The 20743-nt window shown below is 35.2% G+C and overlaps 2 protein-coding genes and 1 pseudogene across 3 annotated transcripts; 1 reads left to right on the plus strand and 2 right to left on the minus strand.

Annotated features, from left to right (window-relative positions):
* The first annotated feature begins 2909 nt into the window (after positions 1–2909).
* LOC306887430 (ras-related protein Rab-39B-like) lies at positions 2910–5711 on the plus strand. Its single transcript, XM_079445136.1, has 2 exons — positions 2910–3261; positions 4647–5711. The coding sequence occupies exons 1-2, from the start codon at positions 3044–3046 to the stop codon at positions 5086–5088; spliced, it is 660 nt and encodes a 219-aa protein (XP_079301262.1). The 5' UTR covers positions 2910–3043; the 3' UTR covers positions 5089–5711.
* LOC306887431 (transcription initiation factor TFIID subunit 12-like) lies at positions 5673–8939 on the minus strand. The gene is made up of 6 exons (XM_079445137.1): positions 8789–8939; positions 8134–8366; positions 7970–8047; positions 6867–6981; positions 6604–6692; positions 5673–6518 (listed from the first exon to the last, which is right to left on the minus strand). The coding sequence occupies exons 2-6, from the start codon at positions 8302–8304 to the stop codon at positions 6483–6485; spliced, it is 489 nt and encodes a 162-aa protein (XP_079301263.1). The 5' UTR covers positions 8305–8366; positions 8789–8939; the 3' UTR covers positions 5673–6482.
* Positions 8940–9717: 778 nt separating this feature from the next.
* Positions 9718–16326, minus strand: LOC306887432 (CTP synthase 1-like; annotated as a pseudogene). The gene is made up of 17 exons (XR_013785963.1): positions 16185–16326; positions 14387–14571; positions 13995–14165; positions 12958–13058; positions 12546–12662; positions 12372–12455; positions 12020–12252; positions 11783–11915; positions 11474–11562; positions 10977–11071; positions 10820–10882; positions 10676–10721; positions 10498–10594; positions 10339–10394; positions 10165–10261; positions 9945–10089; positions 9718–9852 (listed from the first exon to the last, which is right to left on the minus strand). The product of XR_013785963.1 is annotated as a CTP synthase 1-like (transcript).
* Between the last annotated feature and the right edge of the window lie 4417 nt (positions 16327–20743).

The raw sequence follows: 20743 nt of genomic DNA on the forward strand, positions 1-20743 counted from the left end.
TAGAACGACAATTAAACACATACTGAAGTTATAAAGCATCTGTAAACAAAGTGAAACATTTGTTTTAATACGAAGGACAATATAGGAAATATCATGTGAACCCTGCTTATATGCGTTGTCAAATGTCTGTACAGCCTATAATAACGTTTTTATACTTCGCTATCTAACACTTTAAAAAAAAAACTATAGATCATTATAAATTTAAAAAATGACTGCTTTCTAAGAAAAGTCCTTAAAAGTTTGTCCCAAAGTAGAACATTAATATGAATGAATTTGGTGTTTTATGTTTGAAAATAATAATATAATCTTAATTAAATACATTTGTGACATTTTCATATAATTTCACATGATGATTCCATTCCAAGTGCTTCGTGGTTATTTTGCATACATGCATATTTATTCATTTTTATTATCATACATTTTTTGTTGTTGTTTATTATTCATTTTTGTTTATGAAATATTGGACTCATTTAATTTTGCTTTTAGTTACTATAATGAATATAGTAGTACTCCGCTTTTAAGTCTTTTACCAAGTTTAAATACACTGCACAGATATTTCCATCAAAATAAGAGCAGAAAATACAAAAAGCTAAAAAAAAAAAAACACAACAGAAAATACTAGTCATTAAAGCTGGTTGTGTTATCATTGCCATAAGAAAAGACTGTACGTCCCCTAGTGGCTATCGAGAAAAATGCATGTCATTACAAGCTGGTTTAGAGAAGGACACGCTACAAACATGCATAGCTTACATATTACTAGACATTTAAAGCAAGCTGTAAGGAGTCGTGAGAAAAATGTTCACGTTTTCTACTCAAGACTACCATAGTAATATATTACGAGTGCTCTTAGTTTAAACGTCTGCTTTTTTCTGTCAGTAAATAATGGACAGATTCCGCTTCAGTGGATCCCCCAACCCTTGCTGTTCTGGTATGAATTACTTTCATTATAAGTGTCTGATTATGAACAGCGTTCATAGGCCTGTCTCTTTTTATGCTTCCATATAGGGGTGTGCGATATGACGATTTTTGATCGTGGACGATAAAAATGTCTCCACGATCTGCTTTTTAAGAAATATCGTAGTATCGCGCTACCGCGCACAAAGTTCTGGTGCCTCCGTCTCTATGTACTGTACAACACGACATACAGCAGTAGAGTTACTCAGACAGGACACTGCACTTATTCGCGATCGCAAAAGTACATTATTTGCATACAAGCCTTGCTGGTTAAATGTTTAATTCGCGCGCTGGTCTGACGTGCGCTTGTTCTGAGCACATACACCTGAAGCACGCGCACTAAAACGCCTGTCTAACAGCGCGAGCGCCTGATTACTCAACTAAGTTATATTTTGCGCTAATACTGTCAAAACACACAAGGTTTACATACAGACTGAGTTGGTTATCTCTAAAATGAAAGTAAATAGTTAAGAGAGAAACGGATGCGTGCCTGTACTGTATATTAGATGCGTGCAGCTCTTAAAGGGACAGGACACTAAACGTGCTGTCGACTGTCATTAAAGGGATAGTTCACCCTAAAATTTAATTTCTGTCATTATTTACTCAGTGGAAAACCAAACAGTTGCTGGTCTACATTGACTTTGATAGTAGGAAAGAAAAATCCTATGGAAGTCACTGAGGACCAGCAACTGTTTGGTTTTCCACCTTCTTCAAAATGGCATTTATAAATGTTCAGCACAAGAAAGAAACTCATTCCGGTTTAAAACAACTTTTGAGTAAATGATGATATAAAAATACAACATTATGACAGAATTGACAGACAGATGACAATATTAATTTGTGGGGGAACTATTCATTTAACGTTAACAAAACAACAAAACGCAAAAGAGAAAAATCACTCACTATTCTTGACTGAAAAACTTTAATACAGTTGCTTTAGGAATCAGTCTATCTTGTGTTTTATTTTTATATTTGTTCATTCAATTTCATTGAATGCTCTGCTAAATACACCTATTGTACCTGGAAATAAAGCACTGTTTGTTTTATTTGTATATTATGTGTATTTGTAATGTGTATCTTTGTTCTTATTTTTTAATAAGAAAAATAAAATAATGACAAAGATTTTTTATCTTCACCCACTTTGGCCTAAATATCTGCCATGCATCTTTGTCTTTCTAGTTTGGCTGTAATGCTCAGACAACTTGTAAAACCAAAATAGTAAAACTAACAAAGAATCGTGATAAAAATCGTGAATCGTGATATTTCTATAAAAAATCGTGATATGATATTTTTCCCATATCGCCCACCCCTACTTCCATATACACAAACACTAATAGCAGTAACACTGTTGATAGTATTACAATTAATGGTTTCCTGGATTTATAAAGTTGTCCACTAAACTAAAGTATCTGAAAGTCTCTATTCATAGCCCAAGCCTGCCTAAGTTGTCTCTGTGTCCTAAGGTAGTCTGTTCCATTGTTGTTCACCTCCTGTTTGGAAACCCACATAATTGTGGAAACGTTCTGTTGCAAACTAACCTGCAATGCACACTGGTGAGGAATTTCATCATGACATTGGAAGTCTTCCAGCCATCTTTAGAGGTTATGAGTTATGACCTGGGTGGAAGCATTCTCGTGGTTGGCCTATTGAGAAAGACCTAGCTGAAATGTTTTTCCTCATTACATGTGCTTTTAATGTGATGCATGCCATGAGCTGGCCGCAACAGGAAATGCTGGGCTTGTTCTGATATGATCCTGCATGCTCATTCCCTCTGGTCTGTGAGAAATTCCCTACTTTCTGCTGGTATTTATAAACTCCGCCTATCACATAAAGCCCGCCCAATAACATGTATGAACAGGCAAAGATTAAAGAAACAGATGAGCTAGACAGAAGCTCCCACTCCTACAACGATCAAACAGACTCTGCTCTATGCAGAAAAACACAGGAGAACCTGAGGAACTATGGGTTTATTTTGACCTATGTTTACAAGGAGAACTTCAAAACGTCTAAGGTAAGAAGTTCTCTGAGGATCCTGGTGGAGAGACCTTAGTCAACCCTAGCCTCTTCAATCGTTTGTCTGGTTCAAGTCATGGATCTCACTTTGTGGCAGTACCAGTTTCGAATCATCATGCTAGGAGACTCCACGGTGGGCAAATCATCCATGTTGAAGCGCTACACGGAGGATCTGTTTCTGGAGTGCATCAACCAAACAGTCGGAGTGGACTTCTATGTACACTTCCTAGAGGTGGAACCTGGGGTGAGGGTCAAACTGCAGTTCTGGGATACAGCTGGTCAAGAGAGGTTTAGGTATGTCCAAATTTTTAAAAGTTCTACCATGAATTGAAACAGCTACAATCTCCAGATCGTACACTTAAGGTCAGGGGTGCCAACGACTTGCAGAGTTTAACTCCAACTTGCCCCAACACACCTGTCTGTTTCTAGTAATCCTGAAGACCTTGATTAGCCGGTTCATGTGTGTTTATTTGTGGTTGAAGCTAAATTCTGCAAGACAGTGGCCCTCCAGGAGCAGTTTTGGACACCCCTGTTTAAGCTGAATAATTCACACAGGACTATTTTTCCCCTCACAGTAACTTTTTAGTCATAAGTTCAGTGTCTAAAAACAGTTTAAAGAAGTTGCCTTGTTTCTGTAAAAAAAGGATTGTGAAACATATTACTCATCACAGCAACAAGTACTCTCAGGATACTTCCAGGAAGTATTTTGTCAGTCTACACCAAAAATGGATTCGCTGCCAGGCCGGCCTCCACATGGGGGTGGCTTGGCCACTTAATTGTCCCACCCTGGTAACCACACAAACTGTTCAGCCCACCCGGAGAGAACTACGGCACATCTAACTTCTTAGAGCTGGAGTTGGGCCTGTTTTCTGGTATGCATAGATGACTTCAAACAGGCAAATCACCCAAAAAGGAAAATTGTTATCATTTACTCAGCCTCATATCATTCCGAAGTCTCATGGGTGGCAAGCCTTGTGACAAGGTGAAGGGGGCAATTAAAATACATTATTTATTTGATGATAAACATTGCTTTAAGTTATCAAGGCGTTTTTTAACTGCTAAAACAGTGGTTTACTCGTATTACTACACTCTTACAAATAAAGGTTCCAAATGAGGGTTTTTTCCAGCATAAAATCCATAGAAGAACCATTTTGGGTTCCCCAATGAACCTTCCAGTAAAGAGTTCTTTAAAAAAATGCTTTCTAGGTGTGAGGAACAGTTTAATAATGTAAAGAATATTTTTCTTCTTTAGAACTTTTTGTGCAATGGTAATGTTCCATGGATGTTAAAGGTTCTTCATGGAACCAGAGATGCCAAGTAAGAACCATTATTTTTAAGAGTTTACGAATGGAAGAAATTGCAGTGCACAATAAGGTGGAACAAGTCCTGCCTTCTAAATAAAATAGCCAGTTGCCAACAAGTCATTGCATCACTGCATCAGTTGGGGAATTTATAGGAAATTTGATGATAAGAAATAACATTTATGCAACAGTTATGTTATTTAAATGTGAGTTCAACAAGCTGAAAGAACCTGTTTATTTGAATTTTATCCATTGGGAATTGATTGGTCATTATGTACTACAATGAAGTCAGAATAAATGCAATGTATAAACAGATTATTGATTATCATAGTACAGAGGTCTGGAAAAAATAACCCTAAAACTGTGGTACATTTGCAGGTCTGTGACTCGATCCTACTACCGCAACTCAGTCGGAGGTCTTCTGGTGTTCGATCTGGGCAACCGCAAATCTTTCGAAAACGTGCAGCAGTGGTATGCAGAGGTGTGTGAACGTGTGCAACCCTACACTGTCCTCTTTGTGCTGGTGGGACACAAAAGTGACCGGGTCAAAGCTGGAGAGCGAGCCGTGGACCGAACTGAGGCAGAAAAGCTTGCAAGCCAGTTGGGAGCACCGTACATCGAGGCCTCAGCCAAAACGGGTCACAATGTGAAAGAGGCCTTTGAACTCTTGACCCGGAGGGTTTATCAGGGCATAAGAAGTGGAGAGATCCAGTTGCGTGACGGGTGGGATGGAGTCAAGAGCTCAGCACCTACAGCCCAAACACTCCAGAAGATACAAAACAATGAAGCCGCTGAGAAAAACAAGAACTGTGCTTGTTAACTTATATGTCGTTCTCGCAACTTTTGAGTGTAGATCTCCAAATAGGATGGATGTGTCTGAGATTGCCAAATACACATAAAAGCAAATGTCAAGGTCTTTCATATTGTAGGTATATACAGTAGTCTAAGACCCAAGACAAGAACGCATTTCGGTTCATGGTTTTAGGACAACTTTGATGAAAGGTTTTGAACTGCTTCAAATTTTGACTAGTGTATTATAACAATGTGCTTATCTGCAAGATATCAGCATTTGCACACTGAAACTCTTGATTAACGTCATATACATGCATATGTACATTTAATTTCCAATTGTTTGTTTGTATTTCTGGGATCAACATTGGATAAAGGTGTCTTTATTAGCGTGGCAACAATGTTACTGCATCAGATTTTATCTGCTATTCTTCATTATATTATGTCATATTATAAAGGCCACATATTTCCATAAACATGGATGTATTTTTGCTGATACAGACATTCTGGAGGTATTTAAGAGTTAAACTATTCACTAATATATATATATATACATAGATGCATTGCTGAAACAGTTTATGTAAGTTGTAATTTCTGAAATTACAAAATCTGAATGAATTCAGTATGAATAAATCACAATTAGTTTTTTATTCATGAAAAACAGGAGACTGTAAAACACTGTGATACATGGCAAAAATTTTTTTTAACAATTTATACTCCGTTTAACTCCACAGAAATGTTCAAATCTGCACACAAACTCACAGCAGAAAGGGTTTATGCACCATTTCCCATACATCACATTTATAACTCCCTCTAACCAATTAACCATTCTGCAGTATGTCACTAATTCCAATGCAATTAATTAAATGGGGGAAGTGGTATTTATTTTTCTGGTAAAAATGACTGTTTACCTTTAGAAAGTCACACACTAAAGATGTCCTCTATAGTACTAAATATTACTTAAGTGGTGAAGTCTATAACACCAAACACTATGAACAAATCAGACACATGGTGATTGTAATTGTGCATAGCTATTAATGCCAGCTGAGCAAAAGTAATGTGACTGCATGACGGGTCAGATATACACGAAATATGAATGAAAATGTGGTTTGTGGGAAAACAATAAACTGATGTTTCTCACAGAAGTCTGTGAGATTCTATAATATAATGAACCCCAGTATAGCACCATGTCAGAGACCAAGGTGCCCAAATAAAATGTTCACATGGTGGTTTTAACACAAAGTGAACTGTACAGACAATACACGTCACTTCCTACGCACCTTTTGAATGCGACAAGTCAACAGAACCGTACTGTAAATAGTACAATGCATTCTGCCTCTCTGGTTAACATAACATATATAGATTCAATCCCTCTCCACTTCCAAAACTTGCAGAAAAAAATGTTTATTGGTGCTTCCGATCTTGCTACTTTTTGGTTGTTTTGCGGATCAATGCCATTCTCTGAAAGAACAGAAAAAGATATTTAGGCATGCAAGTCATGCGTTTTTCATAATACCAGTTCAAGTGCATGAGAACGATAGCTGACCTGTTTGTGAGCTTCTGTGGTGCAAGCCTTCTTATACGGTCGGATCTCATCTGAACCAAAACCAGGAATCCACATGTTCCACTGTCGTTCTGTGATGCAATATTGGATTAGGGACTATATTACCTTATATTATTCTTTAGAACGGTAATAAACAAAATGTAAAAACAAAGTTCAATGTAAGCAGTGCAAAAAATGTGTGTATTTATTTAAATGAATAAAAAAGGCACTTAAACCACTGGGAACTGTCTATGCAAGAGCCTCACCCAGGTGTAGCTGGACATCTTTCACTTCAAGAGTGTTTGACTTCCTGTGTCGGGCAAGTTGGCACGCTGCTGTCACCACGCTTTCAATGAAGTCATCAGCAATCTGCAAGAGCATCTGAAGGGAAAGGGAAATGACTCGGATCAACTGACAACAGCATAGTGACACTACTTGGGGTTGGTAAGATTTTTGCTATTTTTGGAAGAAATCTCTTTCACTCACCAAGGCTACATTTATTTGATAAGAGTAAAAATAGTAATATTGTGGAATATTATTGCAATTTACAACTGTTTTCTGTTTTAATAAATTTTATAAGGCAATTTATTCCCGTGATGGCTAAGGTTTAGAAATCTGTCTAATATGCTGATTTGCTGCACAAAAAACATTTCATATTATTATCAATGTTAAAAACAGTTCTGCTAACTATTTTTGTAGTAAACATTTTTAAGATTCTTCAATAGAAAAATATTTATTGGAAACAGGATTTGTTTGACATTATAAATGTCAAAACTGTTACTTTTAACCTAATGCATCCTTGCTGAATAAAATTATTAAAATGATAAATATATAAAATAGTGTTTGAGTTTTTAATGTTCAAAATAGATAACTAGGGAACCATATAAATAATTGACTGACTTTTTTTTTTTTTTTTGGTTTTCACAATTTTATTTTAGCAGTGCATATAAAGGGATGCATCTTATTTTGAAATACAGTTTTTTTGTTATTATTATTATTATAAGTCGCTTCCTAAAGATTGAGAAGTCATTCAGGCAACCCACAGACTTGCCAAATGTCTTTACTGTTACTTTTGACCAAATTAATGCATCCTTGCTGAATAAAATTATTATAACAATATAAAACAATCTTAAAAGCACTGAGCTGACAAACATGGATAACTAGGGAACAATATCATTAATTAACTGACTAATTTACACATTTTTTCATTCACATTTTAATGTGGATGTAAGGGGTTTCTTATTTTGAAATACAACCATTACTGTAAATTCCTTCATTAAGACTTAGTAGTTGTTCAGGCAACCCACAGACTTGTCATTTATGAAAATATATACTTGTGTGGATCACTAACAACCAGAGTAATACCTACCTCCTCCACATCTTCATCGAGTTGTTCATTAGGGTCAATTTCTCTCACGAGATCCTGCAGTTTCTTCTTACTAAGCACCTGTTCGGAGGATATTAGATCATAAATGGTATGTGGAATACAAATAGAGGCAAAGTCTAAAACATTTGAACTGCTTGGCGCCTCACCTGAGTGCCTTCAGGACTCAGTCTCCCTGCAGGTCCGGGGGTGCCTGGAACTTTCCCGGGGGTGACGGTGCTGTTGGCCATGTTGGTGGAGATGGGTGGTGTTGAAGAGGCTTCTGCTTTCACAACAGTGAAGAAGTTAGAGCGACTAGTCTGTGGTGGGTACTGGGTCATACTATGCTAGTCAAGAGATATCTGTCAGGAGACTCTTCAAAGCCAGAGTGCGGTCTGTTCAGCTGGAAAAAAAAAGGTATTAAGAAATATTAAATACACTGTTTTTAAGTACCCAGACAAACTAAGGACTTCTAGAGTCACTCAATACACAGAGCTCACTAGGAAAACACAATACAGAACTGTCATCTGCTCTACAGGCTAACGACTTTAGCTTTTTAGCTTCGCTGATGTTTTCTGAGATTATCAACTTGAACTACTTGTGCAAATGCAGATGTAATACTGATATTAATACATTTAATAATGCAAATGAACAAATAAATCATGTTTTCGTTTGGATGTTTTCGTGGTTGCTATAATTCATCACCAGATCAGCTTCATCTTAGCATATTAGCAGCTAGCAAGTAAACATTTGTGCCAATCCACATCTCGTGATGCTTTCCTTTTGTTTTATATAATCCCGTTAGATGGTGAATTAGTGTAGTACCTGATCCAAATAATTCTGTATTATCTTTCCATTTTCGACGTTTATGAGCTGGAAATATTCAAAAGCCAATTTAAGCTGATGTTGTTATTCCTTCTACAGGCGCCTCTTCTAGCGAACGGAGCTCTGCTGAATTATCGCGAGATCTCAGAGAATTGATTTTACAAAATAAAAGCCCTGATGTCTCTTCCAAATTAGTGTATTGTTTTACAAAATTTGTAATAAAGCAATGTTTTTAGTTTAATATGTTACGATATATGGGGACAATCATTTTCATTCTTCTCTCAGTTTGAAAAAAACAAACATAATTTGTATTTACAGTAATGTGTTCACAATGGAAGTCAAAAGTTGTTGTTTTTTTTAGCTGTAAACCGTATAAATGCTGTCTAAATGTGTTTAAGGGGTAAAAATATTATCTAGTTTTCTCTGTGTAGACAGTCTTTTTTTGACATGTGAAAGTGAAAAGATTTACACCGTCAAACCAAGAGCCGAAAAATGTTTGCACAGACAAGATCAGTAAACGATATTATCACATTAATCTCATGTTGACACACATACCCCCGGTGTCATAGACCAGGCTTAAGCCTAGTCCAAGACTAAAATGCATGTCTGGGCTATTTCAACTGAAAGAAACTTGCACCGAGTCATCTTAAAATATGTCAGATACATTGTTTTGCCATAAGATGCACACCAGTAATGTTTTTATCTAAGGCATATTTATTAAAGCTACTTAAATGTCCTAATTGAACTATGGCCAAATCCTGACTTAACCTAAGCCCTGTCTGTGAAACCGGGCCATAATGTTTAAATCTTATGAACATACTTTTAAAACTGTGCAATGCTTCTTCTCGTCTTGCCCCATATTATTTCATTTAAGTATATCACTGTTGACAGAACAGTATGCTTAAAAAAAGGACACACTACTTTTTTTATTCATTTATTCATGTCATGAAAGTTTTGTTTTCATGATTATATGCGTATTTCCACTTTAAGAAAGTGATGGGAATTTGATTTCAGATATCTCTGAGTCTGGTGAACTACTGCCACTTCGGTCACTGTACGTGTCCCTGAGAGAGAGAAGAAAAACAAGGTAAGACCTACTGCTTGTTGCAATTTTTAATAGTTAAGATCATCTGAGAGAGTTAATTAGGCAAATTACCGAGGCGAGAGCCGGCATCCTTTTTGTAAGTAGTTCTGTAGTTTCCCAGATGCTGCCAGTAGAAGGCCAAAATAAGGAGGTGAGGGTTTGATGGGGCGAGAAGTGAATTCTGGGTGGTACTGCACTCCGACAAAATAAGGGTGATCTGTCGTGACAGAAGAAACAAGATGAAGCAAATACTACCTCGCCAGACAGGTTTTGATACTGGAGATTCACTGACCTTCAAGTTCAATGATCTCCATTCGTTCCCCCTCCAGGTCCTGACCCACAAACCGAAAACCTCTATCCTCAAAGTGCTGCTTCAATTCTGGATTCACCTAGAAAAACACAAAGAAACTAATTAAACAAAAAAAAAAAATCATTTAAAAAGTCATTTTGTAAATATTAGCCGAACCTCAAAGCGATGTCGATGCCTTTCGTCCACATATTCAGCATCTCCATACAGCTTTCCTACAACAAAACAATTTTAAAGCCTTTAAATACAGTATCAGTTTCTAATTTTGTAATGAGCAACTTTCACAGTTTAAGTGTGGGACAAAAGATCACAACTTACGAAGAAAGTTGGAGGTGCTTTTGAATAAGGTGCGCCTTTTTCCCAACCGCATGGTTCCTCCCATCTGCCCCGGATTGTGCTCGGGCATTTCAATCACCTGGTAACACAAACAGGTCTCATCACATCAAAAGAAATAGAACCATTATGCAAAATTTGCTCATTTGTTTTACCAAACCACTACCTACGATGTTTTGTTTCAGGGTCAAATTCTGTAGAATTGGCATCTATTAAGAGGAAAGCAGTTAAAATAAAAACACTTTAAAAGCATGTGCAAAGTTTGATTTAAAAGACATATCATAAAATCTTGTATGGGTGTTCTTACCGTCCCAGCCAAGTACATTACGAGCAAATTCACACACTGCTAGCTGCATACCCAAACAAACACCTGCCAAACGAGATTGAGATAACTACAGGCATGCTGTCAAATAGTGTTTACATCATATTTTGTCACTAACACTGCACTGTCAGTTTTTTGTTACCTAAAAATGGCTTTTTCTGTCTCCTCGCCCAGTTAATGGCTTGGATTTTTCCCTCAGTGCCTCGCACACCAAAGCCTCCAGGAACAAGAACCCCACTAACAGTCAAACAAAGATTCAAATGAACATTCGGTGATTAAATATTCAAAGTCAATGGTAGTTTGTAAACTATTTTACATCCATAATATATGTTTTTTTGGGGGGAGGGGGTATCATGATGCATTTTTGATTAATAAAAATGAGAACAATAGTGAAAGCAGGACCTGATTTTAACCATTGAGTACTGTTTACACTGTGAAAAAGTAGGCCGTTATATGCCAGAATGAAGTTTGTTAATACAAAGCCTAAATAGCTATTGGGATATTGGTCTAAGAGCATTATCCAAGAGCCCACAGAGCTGATATGACACCAGCAGATTAAAACTTATAATTTAAATGTTCTCTGTTGATGGACAAAACAGAGTTAATGTTAATTTCTAGTGTTTTTGAGGGTACACTAACTCAGCACTGCACAGTTTCTGCCAGGCCTCATGGTACTTCACCGGCTCCTCCTGCAACGCTGCTGGCTCCAGGTCTGCCGAATCGATGTACTGAAATGAAGTACCATTTTATAGTATCACACTTACACACTTGAAAAAAATATTACAGTTTGGGGTAAGTTAGATTTTTTTATATTTTTGAAAGAAAATACAAAAATAAAATTTGCAAAAATGCAATTTGAATTCAAAAGGCACTCTCAGATGGGGCAAAACTATCAACTTCATCATAGAAGCACGGGAAATTGCTACTAGTTCCTCTGGCATTCCTTACCTTGACCTCAAGCTTATAGTTGATGGCGAGGGCAGAGTGCTCCAGTGCTTTAATAACAGAGGCATACGAATCTGAAAGCTTGGTGTACTTGCCTACTAAAGCAATGGAGGTTTGCTCTAGGAGTCGGTCAGATCTATGAAACAAGGACAGAATGTTCAAAACAGCTGTACCAAACTTGGAAGTTTTGAGAAGAATACAATTTTTTGAGACTGTTAGGCGAATCCATACAGTACAAACCGGTCTGACATCTCCTTCCATTTTGTGAGCATTTTGCGAGGTCTCATCTCAATGGGCAAGTCCAGCCTGCGGCAGAAGTAGTCAACTATGCCCTGATCCTCCAGGAGTAAAGGTACTCTGTAGATGGAGGACACGTCATGTATGCAGATCACCTGTTCAGGTTCTACGTGGCAAAACATGGAGATCTTCTCTTTCACGGCAGTGTCCAATGGAGTGGAGCAACGACAAACAATCTGCAAACAAAAATAATGCATTCTCAGAAACACACACCAAAAAAAAAAAAAAAACAAGAATTGGAGTGACTTTACTTGCATTGGCTCTTTATAGCATATAATAGAGAGTAAAGACTGACGAGATCAGGTGACAGGCCAAGTCCACGAAGCTCCCGAACACTGTTCTGTGTGGGTTTGGTCTTCTGTTCTCCTGTTGAATTGGGCTAAAAATACATTCAAAGACCACAGGAGTTTTTTAATCACTTTTCAACTACAAAAGTTTAAATATAACTTTTAGTAAAAAAAACTCTTACCTGAGGTACAAGACTGACATGGATGTTACAAAAATTCTCCCGTTTCACTTTAAACTGAAACTGTCTAAAAGCTTCAATGAAAGGCATACTCTCAATATCTCCGACTGTACCTCCAAGCTGTGGGAGGACAAATTGTAAATGAATTTTATTTTCATTTATGTTAAAATCTATATTCATCTCTATATTCAAATTTATTTTTATTTTTTCATTATACAAAGCTTGCATATATATAATCCAGCATTTAACCTAATATTACATAACCTAATTGAGCTTAAAATGAATTTTTTTGTCTTTATTGAACACACAATTCATGAATACAAAATTTATTTTACAATTAAAAAACTGTTGCTCTGTCCTTAATAGAAAAAAACATGTTTCCTCAAAATGTACAGCACAAAACAGACAGATATACCTCAATGACACAGACTTCTGGTTCAACACCGTCATCGTCCACTGAGACCTTCGCCTGCCGCATGACCCATTCCTGTATAGCATCGGTAATGTGTGGTACCACTGTGAAGAATTATTCATATTCATCTAAGTGACACCACATTTTCCATTATGTAACCTCCTCAGAAGCAAGAATGGCAGGCAACAGATGCTTAAACCTTTGTAATACAATCAGAGGAGGATATGCAAATTAAGGCTGGGTGCTGGGTCAAAATACTTCAAGGTACAATAAACATCATGGTACATCTGTCATGATACAATTTATTGCAATGCAATTGCTTCAATGCAGTACTGTTAGAAAAAACAATTGCAACATATTGACAGATATACTACTCTTCAAAAAGTTGGAGTCTTACATTTTTATAAAGAAATTAATTTTATTTAACAAGGAACCAATTGATCAGAAGTGACAGTAAAGACATTTATGAAAGATTTCGTTTTAAATAAATGCTGTTCTTTTCAACTTTCTAGTCATCAAATAATCCTGACAAAAACAGTATTATAGTTTACACAAATATATTAGGCTGCACAGCTGTTTTCAACATTTATAATTAGAAATGCAATGCACCAAATCATCGTATTACAATGATTTCTACAGGATCATGTGACACTGAAGACTGGAGAAATGGCTGCTGAAAATTCAGCTTTGCCATCACAGCTATAAATTATTTATAAAATAAAAATATATTGCAATAGAAAGTATTATTTTAATTATATTGATATTTCACAATATTACGGTTTTACCATTTTTTTGATCAAATAAATGCAGCTTTAGTGAGCACTAGACACTTCTTTCAAAAACACAAAAAATTACCGACCCCATATATTTGAATGGTAGTGTATGGTATGGTTGTATAGGCACACATTAAATGCAAACTGTATATTACAGAATGCAGTATATTTCAGGTTCAAACTCAGACAAGACTGAGATAATCCTGTTTCCTCATTCCATATTCCATATTTATGTTCCAAACATCCTCGTGACATTGTGTAACTCACCTTGTACAGTTTTGCCCAAGTAATCCCCTCTCCTCTCCTTGTTTATAACAGACTGATAGATCTTCCCCGTTGTCAAATTGTTGTCCCTGGTTAGCCGGATGTCCAGAAAACGTTCATAGTTCCCTAAATCCAAATCCACCTCGCCACCATCATCCAGCACAAACACTTCACCTGTTAAACAGAGCATCAGAGAGATTGACAGTGGCATGTGGATGCCGATAAAAACAAAAGACAGATATAAGAGCCATCAGTATGTTATGCTCTATGCTGTAGCCCAAAATAATGACTAACTAATTTTACAAAACAATTGTCTCATGTAGCAGTTCTTATTTATGAACCGTAAACACAAAAATTCAAATGAGATCAATCTCTTTAAAGTAGCTTGCACTTACCATGTTCATAGGGAGAGAAAGTGCCTGCATCGATGTTGATGTAGGGGTCGATTTTGATAGCCGTGACATGCAGGCCACATGATTTGAGTATAGTACCCACACTGCTGGCTATGATCCCTTTACCAATGCCAGATATCACACCGCCTGTCACCAGTATGTACTTCATATTTCAACAGCGTCTATCACTGTGAGAAAGACAGTGGTGTTTATTTCAACAATGTAACAATCAGCCACAAATATATTATGTTACATATCTGAAGTTCAGAATAAATGTAAGTGGGTCAATAACATTTTTTTCCACTGAAGTTATTGAAAAACACATAGAAATGCAACTCATAAAAATCCCTTGAATGCACCTCTGCTAAAATGAACAAGTCAACTTATTTTTTTGATTTTTTTATGAAATAACATTTGGATAAAAATGTCTAGTTTTAGTAACTGTCTAAAGATTTTGAAAAAGGAAAAAGTCTTTTATTAAATACTTTTAGCATAATTCCTTACTGTTTTTTTTTTTTTTATTGTGACCCTGGCTGTGAAAACTGCTTGCAATTTACTGTTTTCTACATAAAATCATACTTCATAAGGTAAAGAACATTCTGTAAAAATGTAACATTGATATCTTTAATATTGACTGAGTAACACCATGTCAAAGATTGAGATCATAGTGAAATTAATGTTTGAAATCAAACTTTGATGCTTGTTATCTCAATAGTTAGATTTTGAGACTTTAGCCTGGATTTCACAGAGGGACACATATTATAAACATTTATATAAACTAGTGCTGTCAAATGATTAATTGCATCCAAAATAAAAGTTGTTTACATAATATATGTGTACTGTTTATTTATTATGTATATATAAATAGACACACATACAGTATATATTTTGAAAATATTTACATGTATATACATTTATATTGTTATATTTTATATAAATATACTTAATATATAAACATAACATTTTTCTTAAATACAAACATGCATGTGTTTGTATTTATATATACATAATAAATATACACAGTACATACATATATTATGTAAGCAAAAACTTTTATTTTGGATGCGATTAATCGAGATTAATCGTTTGACAGCACTAAAACTAATTAAAATATAAATCACACATAACCCTCTGAACACATAATACTCAGAAATTCATTATATACTTATATACAGAAATAGTTTTGCCCTTAAATACATTTAGCAGAGGCTTTTATTCAAAGCAATTTACAAGAGAGGAACAAAAGCATGGAATTTAAGCATAAAAACGTGACTTTTGCATTTTTTTGTCAATTTAAATGTTTGAAACTAACAAAAGACGTAAAGATTATATTTCTAAAAACCTGGCCCATAAGATAGCTTTTTTTAAGACTCATTTTCATCTAAGTTACTGGAAAACAAACAACAAAAACCAAGGGATCAATCCAAACACATTGTGACACAAGGAAGTACATCATTAATTATATCTTTAGCGGGAAGACAGATAATAAGACACAGAATTAAACCAAATATACATTTATAAAGACCATGCCTAACTCTGCAACACCCAAAGAGGTGATGTTAAGAAAAGGGCCAAACGTAAAGCACGATGACCTTGTAAACAAAAGCCAAATACGCCAAAGTGTCATTCTCTAATGAATCTCTAACAACATAAAGCGTGCATGCTATTAGTCTCATAACTGACAGCCATTAGAGACTCTAATAGATTAACGTTACATAACATTGCAGTAAACGTCCATGTCGGTACAAGTGACTCGCGAGGTGCACTGAAAGCAGAACATAAAATGACTGTTTAGCCGTACCTGAGCTCGTGCCGTTCAAATATATAAAACCGAAGATTAAAAACATCAACCTATTCAAGATACGCGACACGTTTGTTTTGGCGAAATGCGGTGAAGCGCCAAAACAACACGTGGTGTGGAATCCGATGCTGAGTTTAACTCTAGCTTTGCCACTCAAGAGGGTTAACGTAGAGTGAACGCATCGTTTCTGCAGGCTATCACTGCATTACATCGATTTATTTTTAAATATGTTTACAGTTGCTGCTAGGTTGTGCTGTGGTTTATTTAATATTTTAGATCGATATCATCTGTCGAATTGCACTTAGTACTTCTAACTCCCTAAGATCATTAGTATTTTAGAGTCGATGTGCAAATGCCTTAACGTTAATACAAAACCCTATTACATTCAAGATTTCTATTTTAACATCGTTTTTTTTTTTACTGTTTCGGTAGGCTGTTCTGTATTCGTTATTGGCATGAAAGCATGTAGTGTTGGTACTGACATATTTATAAAACACAAGCAACAGACGTTGAGGTTAAGAAAATCAGATAAATTGTCCACTAGAGTGGCAACACTAGAGTAGAATTTCAGTTTTTGATAAGCGGCGTCTGACGTCACGTCGGCGTCTACGTAAACAGGAGGGGAAGCGGGATTTTTGAAAACTCAGCATTTGGACACTTTTACGCCTTTCTTTCAGTGGTTTAATTTCTAATCTAATTCGGATTAATTCAGCATTTTATATGGTTTACAAAAAAATAAAAATAAATATTGGTCTTATATTGTTTAGTTTTTGAGACTATGAAGAAATATGCTGTTTTATTTAATTTATAACGATTTTACAATGAATAAAAAATATATATATTTAAAAAAAAATCATGTTACTTGAGAAGCTTCATAAAACCCCGATGTTTTAGCTTGAAGAAACCTGTTTAGACGCTTGCCATTATAATGAATAAGACTCCATATATTTATAGCCACTAGATGGCGCGAGGCGACGGCATGAGAAACATTGAAGAGGTCGTACAAACCATACACAAACTGCTAGACTGATGTGTATTGACAGTTTAAGTTGAAACGTTTGCTGAGTCATAAAGACATGTTTTCAGTTTTGGTTGCAGGTTTCTTTCTTCTATCCAAATGTGAACAGCAAGACTCTTAGATGAGAACATGATGGATACATTGCAAGGACCAAACACATCAAAGCTGATTAGTTTAGTCAGGTACCTCATTCTAAATGGTGCTTGTGAAACATGACAGACGTTCACATACTCCTCTTCCCTCCAAGCCAGAATGAGTCATCCATCACTATGACTGAATATATCACCAGTGCTTTCCTCCAAAAGTGTAGAGACCAAATTAATTATTTAGAGACCATAATTCATCCAATCCTTTATGTAACATTTCAGTCAATAGCCGAGTTGCGTCTCTCCTGGCGACAGCTGGGTTTAGGTTTGATTATTATTTATCTAATTATAGCGTGCTGTCTCTGGTTTAGGCTCCTCAGTAAGGTGTGTCACATAGGACTTACATAAGCACTGGAGGTAATTATGCCAGAACAAACTGTATTTGTGTTTGCTGAGCTCCTTCGCTCTGAATGAGACTCACATGTAGAGCTGTTAGCATTATGTAAGATCATCAAGTGCATCTTTTGGGCAAATATTTTAAATGGGATGTTGTGTGGTATTTTAAATGCACTCAAAACTCTTTTTTGTTTATGCCACACTTACAGAAATGATAGACAGCTGGCAGTGTGGATGAATTATCAACCAAAAGAAAAGTTTTCATTTATCAAAGTCATTATACACATTTAAATATACAGTTTTTTGTTTGTTTGTTTTACCACTGCTACAGATATGCACATTATTTTATTTATTGTTTGTGTCCAATTTTGACAGAAATGTAAACAATCTTTATACTAAAACAAATTGAAACACAAGATTTTATTAATTATTAATAGTGGTAGTAGTACTAGTGATGATAATAATAATAATAAATTATAATGCATCTTTTTTTCTGTATGTATTTCTATTCATTTTTATTTTTATTATTTTTTTATATACATCAACATAAAAGATCAAATGCATTTTCCATTTTTTTATAACAGCAACAACAATAATAAATGAATAAATACTTAATATATATTAGTGTATTATTATTATCATCATCATCATCAAATTAAATAATGCATCTTATGTTTTCTGTTATGTATTTTTTTATTTATTTTATATAACAAATGAAAACAAGTGTATTGATGATCATTCTAATAATAATAAACATTATTCTGTGTATGTATATACATACATAAATATAATCATCAAATAAAATAATGCATCCAGTGTTTTCTGTTATGTATTTTTATTTATTTTATTTATTTGTACAACAAATGGAAAACAAAAAAACATTATATTGTATTATTAATAACAAGTTAAGAAAATAAAATATTATTTTAGACTGTATATTTTATTATTATTATCATCATCAAATAAAATGCAATGCATATTATGTTTTATCTTGTTGTATAAATAAATAAATTAAAATAACTATGCTTTTTATTTTTTTGATATATTTATTATTATTGTTAATAATAAGAAAAATTGTAGTAGTAGTATGTAATAGCATGTACTGTATGCAAAGTTTACTGGTTGTAAATGTAATTTATTTTATCTCAGCTAATGCACTCAGTGTTGATTAAAAATAATGTTCTTTAAAGCGCAATTCATTTAATTATATGTAAACTTTTTAAATGATGAAAGTTACACATTCATTCTAAGGAAAATCCATCTATTTTGGAAATGGATGCAAATAAATGGGTGTCTTACTGGCATGACAGAATGAAGACAATCTAATATCCACTTTTACAGGCATGTGAGCTCAGAATCCACCTACAACATCCTCTCAGTAAAAGCCACAATTTACGAGGAAAACAAATGCAGTCGGAGGGCGTAGTCGACTGTGCGCCTGTGCACGACCAGAGTCCTCTGCCTGGAATGAGCCCTAATTTGATTATGAAGGCGGGCGAAATGAGAGAAAGAGTGTTGTGCTGAAAGAATAATCTTCATTTTAACCAAACAAACCCTGTACAAGAGATATCCCAAAATCACTTTAATGATCTGATATTATTTTGCCCTATTTTACGAGCTATTATTGAGCGGCAGTTGGTCACCTGTGTTATTACAGACACAAGAGTGTTCACTGCTCACACAGACCACCTTCACCATAGTGGTCGTGTTAGGGGAGGTCTGGAAATTAGAGAATTGTGCAATTAAGTGAAAACGCATGCACTATGGTTTGTTTTTTGGCGTAAACACACCCTGCTCATGCTCATATTTAGCATAAACAGCTATGAGAAGCAAATTCTGGATCACTGTCTAAACGAAAGGCTGCAAGTGTATATTCTGGATGCTACCGTGCGTTTGTGTTGAGTGAATGAGATTTGACTTTCAAATCTTTCAACCAGTTTTAAGACAACTGAGATTAAATAGTGTTCGGTGTGCACTGCGCCGACCGATCAATGCGGACTTAAGAGAAACATTGTTCTCTGTCTAATGAATGTCATGTATGAAATCCAGATTTGGAGAAACATCCAGCATGTGATCCTGCGCCAGCAAACCTAGAACACACACCATTCTCAAGTCAGATGTTAAACTTGTGGACAAGAGATTCTTTGTCACTTGGTCTCTTATCTAATAATTTTATGTACGTACATATGAACAAACAATACAATCCCTTGCTTAAGAGTAGACAGCATGACAAGGGCAGCCACAAGATGCTCACAGTATTTCACAATCTCTCAAAATACTTTTGAATCATTGCACAATTTTTATATCTAAAACTCACACTGTTTGTTTGCTTCAGCCTGAATAATATTATTACATGATTTTCTGACATATTTACATTCTGATTCAGCGGTGTGATGTTGCACTGTCACTCATGTCACTGTTCATCCAGTTAAATGAAACTACTTTCACTTCTCTCATATCACACTACAAACTCGCACTCTCGTTTCAAAGCAATGAAACTGACACACTTTGTGTCTCATTTATCAACTGTAGTGAAAATGACTTTATAGGATAATATGCAGTTAGAACAAATGGAAAATGATTTAAACTCAAATGAATATTTCACATCCACATATCTATATATTTGTGAGTAGCTGTGAAATAAAATGTGAGTCAATATCACTTATATAACCATTCAAAAGATATTTGTTTACTATTTGTTACATTATCAATGTATATTATTAAACAGTAAATGAAACAGTTGTGCTGCTTATTATTTTTGTGGAAGCCACAATACTTTTTTTCTGGATTCTCTGATGAATAAAAATCTCAGAAGAACAGCATATACAGTGGTGTGAAAAAGTGTTGGCCCCCTTCCTGATATTTTTTTTTTTTTGCATGTTTGTCACACTTTAATGTTTCAAATCATCAAACTAATTTAAATATTAATCAAAGATAACACAAGTAAACACAACATGCAGTTTTTGAATGAAGTTTTTTATTATGAAGGGAAAACAAAATCCAAACCCACATGGCCCTGTGTGAAAAAGTGCTTGCCCCCTAAACCTAATAACTGGTTG

Source organism: Barbus barbus (genome assembly GCF_936440315.1).
Source record: "Barbus barbus genome assembly, chromosome: 21".
Taxonomy (NCBI): domain Eukaryota; kingdom Metazoa; phylum Chordata; class Actinopteri; order Cypriniformes; family Cyprinidae; genus Barbus; species Barbus barbus.